General features: G+C 35.2%; 1 protein-coding gene across 1 annotated transcript; it reads left to right on the top strand.

Annotated features, from left to right (window-relative positions):
- Window positions 1–3,006: 3,006 nt before the first annotated feature.
- Window positions 3,007–4,931, top strand: LOC122507604. Its single transcript, XM_043620406.1, has 2 exons — window positions 3,007–4,298; window positions 4,502–4,931. The coding sequence occupies exons 1-2, from the start codon at window positions 3,007–3,009 to the stop codon at window positions 4,533–4,535; spliced, it is 1,326 nt and encodes a 441-aa protein (XP_043476341.1). The 3' UTR covers window positions 4,536–4,931.
- The last annotated feature ends 5,313 nt before the right edge of the window (window positions 4,932–10,244 follow it).

Raw genomic sequence — 10,244 nt, 5'->3', positions numbered from 1 at the left:
TGAAGAAGAAGTGTTCCAAAAAATCATTAACTGAGCCACCAAAACAGAGCCTCATCACTGTGCTGTCGTCAAAGAAGATTGTCGAGAAGAAGAAGTCGCTTCAGTTGAACTCTGACGATAGTGATGAGGAATAGAGACATAAAATTTTTTCAAAACCCAAAAACAAAACAATCTGCCCTTTTCAGGGCCAACAAAGGTTTTTACGTTCGAATTCTCTGTTTATTCACAATATATAAAAATAACAATTTTCATTTCAGAAATTAACGCAACTTATTACTTTTAAATAATAATGAAAGTTTTTTTTTTTCTTGTCATTTTCAAAGCAATTTTTGATGCTGTAGATGTTAATTTAACGTGTCACTGATAGATGAGTCATATTTTAATTGAAACATTAGCTTTCATTTAAGTCTTGAATGAATAAATTCTAGCCAGAAGTTTCAGAAATTTTTAATTTTGAAATTTCACACCTTTGAGAATTGGAAAATTTTCGTTTCTCACTGTCATTTTCAAAGCAATTTTTGATGCTGTAGATGTTAATTTAACGCGTCACTGATAGATGAGTCATATTTTAATTGAAACATTAGCTTTCATTTAAGACTTGAATAAATAAATTCTAGCAAGAAGTTTCAGAGATATTTAATTTTGAAATTTCAAGGCCATCTTTATAGAATTGGAAAATTTTCGTTTCTCATTGTCATTTTCAAAGCAATTTTTTATGCTGTGGATGTTAATTTAACGCGTCACTGATAGATGAGTCATATTTCAATTTAAACATTAGCTTTCATTTAAGACTTGAATAAGTAAATTCTAGCCAGAAGTTTTAGAGATTTTTAATTTTGAAATTTCACATCTTTGAGAATTGGTAAATTTTCGTTTCTCACTGTCATTTTTAAAGCAAGATTTAATGATGAAATTATTAATTTAACGCGTCACTGATAGATGAGTCATATTTTAATTGAAACATTAGCTTTCATTTAAGACTTGAATGAATAAATTCTAGCCAGAAGTTTTAGAGATTTTTAATTTTGAAATTTCAAGGCCATCTTTGAAGACTTTACAATGTTTGTTAGCTTTACTGAACTTAATAATTTATTTTATTTGACAATTATTGTTTTATTTATTATGTTATAATTTATTATTAATATTAACGAGAAAAATAAGTTATATTTTAATTAATGTTTGCTTGCATCAAGGCCAAGCCATCGCAAAACGAAAAAAACACCCTCTTTCTTTTCATTTAATTAATTAATTATCGAACAACTTAAGAGTTTTATTCATTAGTATTATTTAGTTTTGTTTAATAATATAAATATTCGGTCAATTATTGTCTCTTGGTTTTTCAGTCACGTTTCTCGAGAAACTAACATTAAAAAAAAGTAAAGTAAATGAGTATATCTAGCACACGGACAATGAAGACAGACCAAGTTTCCCCTACCCGTCCGTAAATCGAGCATTTAAGTGGGGATAACTCTCGGCGCAGGTATAAATACGCGTCTCCCAACAGCAGCGGGTCATTATTTCTCCGGCGTTCGACAAGGGTTTTACCCTCTATAGTCTTACTCTACTTGGTCAGCCGAATAGAAATAGCAACTTTCCTACCGCAATGGTCTTGCGGCTAGGTATTTGACGGTCATCGTTTGTACATCGAATAGACTCGAATAGGCGTTAAACTTGTGAGTTTTACTCACAAGTATTATTGAGTTTTACTCAATAACATAAATATTCGGGCGATTTTTGTCTCTAGGGTTTTACTCAAGGACAATAGCGTAGAATATTCCGAGTTTTACTCGTACTTATCGCGGTAAATTTCGATTATTGTCGTGCCAAAATGAAATTAAAACGACCACCACCAACGTTTAATGATTTTCTTCCACCGATCATCGCAACTACAACAGCAGATGCTCCTGCACCATCGTCATTGTCGAAAGTACTCAACAATCGAAACGCAAAGAGACGTTGCGCTGCAAAATCGAAAGCATCAAAGGATGGAGGCGGAAAATCATGTGCACCGAATCGAAAAAGAAAAAGCGATGAACCAAACAAGGAAGAACCGAAGAAGAAGAAGACGACAAAGAAGCATGCGAAGGATTCCGACGACAAATCGAAAACGAAACAGACATTCGACAACGAGTGGGCAAGAAAACGCGCAAAACGAAAAGGCACTCGTAAATCTACCGTTAAATCGTTCCTCGGTACAATATCAAAATCTCGTCTCATCACGGAGAGGATTCTCGAAGATGCGAAAATTGTTTCTCGAATGAAAATTGAAGTGTCATTAATGGCATTACAATTTTTATGTCATTCGACGAATAAAAATCTTCTCGAATCGTGGAGTAAGAATGGACCAAATTACGTACAACTGTTCATTGCTCTGAAGAGAAAAAATGTGACTGTGCAACGAGATGCAGATTTTGTTCAATTAATAGACGAGTACAAGGAGATACGTGGTGGAAATCGAGAATTGTACGACTGTGAATTTCGCACTTCGATCATCAAAGAAGCTAGTCGTCAAATGGATCGAGAATTCAAAACGAATTTCAATACTCACTTCGAGAGCCGACTCACGCGATTGTTTCAGCATCTGTTGTCGATCGATAACAATCCACCATCGACGAGCAGGGAGGATGACGACAATACTTCTCCAAACATCGATTCTGAAAATGCGAAAAGGAACAGAAGACGTGCAAAGAGAAACGAAAGATAACGAAGGAAGCGAAAAGAACACAAGGCGCAAATTCGTGCAGAAAGAAGAGCTGCTGCCCAACAATTTCGACCTGCCATTCGTATGACGAGTGAACAAATTAAAACAGCGAAAATTGAAGAACGAATTGAGCGTCGAGCTAGAGACAATTCGCATCGTCGTCGTCGTCATCAGGTACGAATCTTGAATCATCGACAAGAAAGAAGGCTGTGCAGCAAGTGCAACTCTTGCTTGACAAAAATCGTTGCGACATTCCTGCGTTTCAACAGTTTCTTCAGGCCGATGAAAATTTAAACTTTCAAGAAATGAAGAAACATGTTAATGACGATGAAGATGAGAAACAAAACTCGGATTGGACCAAGTTTATTCCATTTATGCTTCGGGTACAACAATTTTTTCACAACGAAAATGTTCGTAATTTCGTGGTTGTACCCCAGACAAACTTGGGAATTGCCCACGTGTTGTACACAAACACTGGCCTTGTTGATCTAAAAAAAGGCGTAGAACACGATAAATGCCAATATTTGATGGATGAAATGAACAGTCGTCGAGGAATTTCATCGGTACAAAGAAAAGCTCAAATTCAACGTGTAAAAACTGAACGAGATGATGAAATTCGACGTTTCTTGCAAATTGAAGGCAAGGAAGCTCGATGGCGCGATATTTTCGATTTCTCGAAAGTCGAACGAGGCAAAGAGGATTCGTTTGGAGAATCAATCAGCTCCAACGGCGTCGACATTTCGATTCACTTTAACGTTCCAAAAGTGAAACAACAACCGCCTGCGAACGACGAGGAAAATACGATGCCCGTAAACCAAAAGTACAGAATGTTTTACGGATTCGATCCAGGGAAGAAAGCAACATTTGACGGCGTTCGACGTACCGGCACTCCACAGCCATCATCGACCAACAAGCAGAAGGACCAGCATATTTACGTAAAAAGTAAAAGTTTTCGTTGGCAAATGGACGAGTATCGGCGTAAGGAGAAAATGAAACAACTTGATCTCGATCTTCAAAGTTACTTCAAGCAGTACGTACGAGATTTTCCGACGATGGAAAATTTTACGTGGACAAATCCAGCAGATTACGCGCGTATCGTTCGATACAAGTTGCACTTGATGGATCGTTTTCAAGTGGTGCACGAGAAGAAAAATGTCGTGAGACTTAAAATGGACAAGTACATGTCACAACAGCGCGAATGTGACAAATTCGTCAATTTTATGATTGGCGATACGAAGAAGAAGCATTGCTTGGTCGCAATGGGCAATGCTTCTTTACCAAATTTCACGAAAGGATACGTCGGCAGTCCAATGGCACGATTAAAAAAATCGTTCTTCAATCGTTCGAATCAACTTGGGAAGAGACTCTTGAAGATCGTCAATGTGAAGGAGCCGTACACGACGCTTTCGTGCAGCACTTGCTGTGCGTTACAATTCAAATCAAAGTCTCCCAATCGTTTCACTCGTTGCGATGTTTGTCGACTCACGTGGGAACGTGACATCAATGCTGGGCGGAATATCCTCAACATTGGCCTGATCGACGAAGAACTCATCGCGAAGGATCCACCATTCAACGAAGCACTCTTCAGATATCGAAAGTAAGTTTTTATTTGATAAAGATTAATTTCATTCGAATTTTCTAATAAACACTGATTTAAAAATTAATTTCAGTTGAATTGAAAAAAAATTGGTTTGAAAATTCTTTAAAAAAAATTTATTAAAAAGTTATCAATAATAATTGATTTAAAAAAGAATTTTAGTTTATTGTTTAGTTTTAAAAATAATATTTTCTTTTTCACAGCTCTCTACGAATCGACGACGACGACGATGAGTGATTTCATTACGATGTGTGATTGACCAAAAACCAAAAAGAAACTTTATTCGACATTGGCATGGCAGCCCGGGAGGAAGTAGAAACGGAAACTTCGTTTTGCACCCTTTTCGGCGACATGCCTTTCGAATTCGATCGTAGTCCAGCGTAAAAAGCGTACAGGCTTATGTATGTAAGCAGAAAATTAAGGAGTACCTCTCGATTTTGGGGGCTGACCGAGACTAGACTGTAGTCTAAAGTCAGCCCTCGTGAATGTTTTCGATGTGTGTGAATGAATTGAGAGAGCGATTTTCGATATTTATAAAATATTTTATTATAGTTTCTATTTTGCGATGAAAATTTTTCAACTCGTTTAATTTCTCAATTTTTTAATTTACAAAACTACTTTTTTTAATTTAAATTCAAACAATAAAATTAGTATAAATTACAATTTTTTAAAACACTTTAACAAATTTCTTTATTTCAATTTTTTCTTTTTAATTAAGTACAAAACTTTTTTTAAATCAAAACAATTTGTCTTTTGTTGTCTGTTTAGAACATTTTCAAGTTCAGCAAAAAGAAAAACATGTGCTTTTACACAAAACCAATTTTATAATAATTAACACACAATTGTTTCACTTGTAACATTGTATTTATTGTCTAATTGAGATCTCAAAATTTAACATAAAATCATTTTAATAAAATTAGAAAAATAAACAATATAGCACACAATATACAAAACGATATATTATAACGACTATCACCCGTCGCCTATATTTCGATACTGACCCCCCAATCCCCCTCGAGCTACTCAGTCCACCCAAAGAGGAAAAGAAAGACAGCACCGAAGACAGAGATAGCGTTCGCGATCACTCACACTTACATTCAAGCTTAAACATTGTCCGAGTTGAAAAATTTTCCATTTTACATATTAATTATTCACATTAGTAATATTTCTTTTTAATTTATTGTTATTTTTTTCATATGAAAATTTTTATATCTTAATGTTTTAAGAACAATTGTACATCGACAAAACTCCTTCATGTAGTCGCATTCTCGCTGAGAAAAAGTGGTATTACCACAAGCGGTTTTACCGCAGCAGGGCTAAAATGGTGTTACTTTTGGTCCTGTAACGCTCTTTCACGCAAAATTGTCGGTACCGTTTCGGAAAGTCGTCGTCGTCCGAAATGTCGTTTATCCTTTTATTTTAATGCAACTCGCCGCGTTACTTTTACGGAAAACCACGTTTTGATTAATAATGTATTTTATTATCGTTTAAACTAATCGTTAACGTTGTCAAATTCGCGATCGACGCTCAAAGTTAAATTTACGTTTACGTCGTTTTCGTATCGATTCTCGTCTCCGCGTGGATGAGTTTATTTATTTCTTTTATCAAATTCTTTGTATCGCTTGTTTTGTAAATAAATGTCGAATTTCATTCTGTAATCGAAATTTTAACAAAATTTTTTTAACGAACCCTGACCGACGAGCAATCCCAACCTTAACATTCATTACAGATTTGGCGCCATTGTTTTGAAATTAATTAATAGCGCAACTTGAAGTGACTGTGAGGACGCGACGGCGGAGAAACTAAAACTCTTTGTTCTATTTCGTGAGTACAATTAGGGTAATTTGCTATATGGATACGATAACACCATACAGCACGACATTTGAATTCATGATGGCACACAACGTACATACATAGAATGTGTAACGTACAACTTCATTCAGTGCTCATATGCAGATAATAAGGAGCTATTAGTTGCACGTTGCATGAATTTACTCCAAATCGATGTTCTTTAACACGCCACAATACCAAAAGGATAATACACCAACGTATGCATTTACTGCACGAAGATAAAAGTTGAAATAAAATGGACATTCTTCGCAAAAGACAAAACTTGCAAGGCCTTTCAATTTAATTTAACTCAAATACAATTATTGTCAAGCACCTTGTTCGTCTCGTGTAATGCATTCAACAACACGTGTAGAAAAGGGGAATATTGATAAAATTAAAGCATTTTAAAGGAGAATCTGATAAAAGTTAAATACGAGTAGTGCAAAATGTGTTACCCACGCTGCAAACGACAGGTCAGAGGTTAACTTCCCTCTAAATAGCGCGCACGCGCACACAAGGTTACAGAGCTAGAAGTGAATATAATGTGGGTTAATGATATAATTATGTCACCGCTTTCGCTGTAATGTCCGTTTAATCGGGCAGCTGCTGCCATGCCACTATACCTCAGCGAGTCGGCGACTCGATCCGCTCGTGCATTTTTCAAGAGATCGCACGCTTTACATTTAAATATCTATGTACTACATTATTCATATATTAGAAACATCATGTTATTCCGATTTCCTCTCTAAACGTTGGGAGATAATATCAATATCACATTACTGTGATATTGCTAGGTCCAAATGTTAATCAAGATTTCGAAGAAACTGTCACCCCAACTGAGACACGAGCCTAAGAATAAGAAGGGTGAGGCAATCAGAATCTAAAGCGACAGGTTCAACACTTGGGCAATTATAATTAGTTGAGAAACAGTTGCATTTGTTTAGAAATTAGTAGGCAAAGTTTGAGTGCACCAGAAAGCCTGATACAAATTGAGGTCAACTTGTATTAGGAAAATATTACTGAACGAGTATTATAGCCAGGTTTCGTGAGTCACTCGAGGCATTCGTCTGAAATTCAGACAAGATCTCTTATTCCGTGATCTCTAATCATCTTACCAACAGAGGGTTTTGCCAAGTAAAACGAGAGCGTCATGGAACATTGCTAAACTAAAGTTTATGCGATGTGAGTGGTAAACAGTTTGACTTTCAAATGACTCTTGCAGCTGCGAATATAAAGCAGAACTTTTTCTCGATTAGAGAAGCGAAAGCAGGTAAAAGAGTCTTTGATTTGAAAAGTTGATGAATATTTCATAAAATGAATAGCACACGGAACCAAAGAGATACACTTGAGTGTTGACCGGAACCGCAATAACAATTTTTATACGATTAATGACGCCAAGAGTCTTTGCTTTCTGTGTGCAAATTTATCTTCCCAACAAACTGCAAATTTTGAATCAGTGAAATTTCTTACGCAAATATTAATAATAATGAAGCGTCACTCTTTGAAAAGTGGGTCCCTACTTTCAGCATTGAAATGCATAGGTATTTCAAATATAGAACAATTCGCTTTTCTGAGTGTACAATAATAACAGTAGATGAATTAAGCAACAAGGGGCTAAAGGCATTCATTTCAAAATTATATGACTATTACAGTAAAAGCATTATTATTTATTCTTGTAGAATTTATATTTCCATAGAGGAATTAGGCTTTTTCATATTTTTAAATTATGTATTGAATAATAATATATAGTTTATGATAATATATTATTATTATATATTTATCATTTTTATATAGTAATAATAATATACATATGACTGTTAAATGTTGGCGCATTCTCCGTACTTTTCATCGTAAAATACTAAATAAATTGGACTCAACTATTGTGAACAAGTTTTCAAGTATGAAAGATTTAATATTAAAAATGTTTTTAATATTTTGCCAAACATTTTATTCCTAAACAATCACATGTTAAAACGTATAAATCATCTTAGATAGCAATAAGAAAACATTTTACTATAGTTTTCTATCTTACGTCTTATTTTATTCAAGATGTCAAAAAAGTCACCTATTTTTATAGTTTGAGAAAAGAAAAGTAGTCAAGTATTTGTTAAAAGAGACAATTTTCAATAATTCCTTACGACATTAATATAATATATTGGTGTATAAGTATTTTGAAATGTTGGATGAAAATGAATATATATCTGTCTGATTTGCGCGTTGCTGGAATTCTCTCTTTCTTCTCTGACTATAAGATTTTCAATCATTCACAGGAAATAACCAAGTTCACATCGGAGATGAGATTTTCCAGAGGGCTGCCGAATCGTTTTATACTCTTAAATTAGATATTACATAGATCCGCGACTAAATCATTCTCAGTTATATCTCTCGGTGAAAAACAGTACATTTAGATATGTACAATGAAATGCTTATTTTTTGTTAACCTGTTGACGTTCATCAATGTATACTAAGCGCCTGCAATAAACAATATATGGTTATAAACTAGTTAATTGTCACGATGGAATCTATTCATTTAGATTTGTACCTAAAATCGCAGTTTTCTTAATGCTTAGGTAAAGGAACTGCTTTTTTATTTTAAATGAATAATTTTTGCAAATCTATGATTTGTTATATATAAATAAAAAAATTACATAAATATCATATAGTGCAGAAAAAAGTCAACACTAGTAGAGAATGTTTTAACACAACATAAAGTCGACTTTCACTGAAAGTGCTTAATTTCTTTAAAGGTGTTTGGCTGAGGTAATAATAATAACGCACGCTTGTAAGAATTAATCTGCTTCTGATATGCAGGACACTTGGATTATTGCAGTTTGGGCGAAAAGAAGCAAAAGGCTTAAAAGTGTGTGGATAAAGTGGTTCAATTTCATTTCTAAATGTACATCTTACTTTGTGCACATCTCTATTTAATTTAAAATGAGAGGATTTTGTATACGACTCTGTAAGATTTTAGTTATTAAATTGCTGCTGTCGTAAGTTTGTTGGTCTTGTAGATGTGCAAATAGTACACAAACATAACAAGCACTATTCGGCTGAGATGGGCTGAGTTTACCATTTCATTGGGTTCGAAGCAATCTAATATAGTTGAAAGTTGCTTTGGTAGCTGCGCGAGAAAGTTGTAGGTGAAATTTGCGAGTTCCACAAGTTTTATGGCGCTGAGAAGTCAATTTCCTTTTTGCAATGTTACCACAAACGCATTGGCTGCATGCAAATTTCTCCTTTTTTGAGGACATTAATTCGTTCGCTGCACAGCAATAAGGAGACTGTATTAAACTAAATCCTTTATTATGGGAGTGGATCGAATATTTATGATAATTGACTTTTTCGATCTGTTTTGCCATGTGCTCTTTTTATGCTGCAGCTTCAGCAACAGTGCAATGCGGATATCGAGGTTGCTGCAAATGTGGCAATGAAATATTTCGAGTAATTCTCATCATTAAGCAATGTTTAAATTGAAGGATCAATATAGAGCGGCGAGTGGAGTTGAATTCATTTTAGTTGCGATTTTTACTATTTTTGACTTGTGATGAATATCGTAAAAGAAAATAAAATAGTGTTTTATGTCGTGCAACCCTCGCAAGAAGTTTTATATGCACGATTGCGCAGCCGCTTGCATCACACGTTGGCAGCTTTTCCGATTTGTCGATGGAACGACGACGACGACGACGACGACGACATCCGAGTGATCCACTGTAAAACAAACGTGAAATAGGATCGAGTCGAATTCAATTGCCAGTTGCCGACAGTGAGATGGTGGTATGTCGATGTCGGTCACGTACGTCGATGAAACATTTAAATGCGTTTTATTCGACTGACGTGACGTGTCGCGCGTAGTCCTCGCCTGTTGTGTCACTTTTTGAGCCTGCAGGTCAATAAGTTAATTTTCCGATAACTCATTCCTTTTACTGCCTTACTTTCATCGCTTCGAATTTAAGGCGGACAATTAAATGGAGAATTTATTGCCAAAGATGCTTTATGCTTTTCGTATGAATTACAAATCAGCCGACACACTTTGTGGAGATAATTTGCGTGTAGAGGGAGGAGAAGTGCAGAGGTAGGTGGGTTCGAATCAGGAGTCGTTAAAGGTCCTCGTAAATT

Source organism: Leptopilina heterotoma, unplaced genomic scaffold (genome assembly GCF_015476425.1).
Source record: "Leptopilina heterotoma isolate Lh14 unplaced genomic scaffold, ASM1547642v1 Lhet_475, whole genome shotgun sequence".
In the NCBI taxonomy this organism is placed as follows: Eukaryota; Metazoa; Arthropoda; class Insecta; order Hymenoptera; family Figitidae; genus Leptopilina; species Leptopilina heterotoma.
The sequence above is the reverse complement of the archived record's forward strand: the minus strand, read 5'-3'. Positions and strand labels throughout refer to the sequence as shown.

Excerpts from the sequence above, each read along its gene's own strand:
- LOC122507604 (XM_043620406.1), top strand. The coding sequence starts at position 3,007 with ATGAAGAAACATGTTAATGACGATGAAGATGAGAAACAAAACTCGGAT. Across the intron at positions 4,299-4,501 it reads GCACTCTTCAGATATCGAAA|CTCTCTACGAATCGACGACG; the intron begins GTAAGTTTTTAT and ends TCTTTTTCACAG.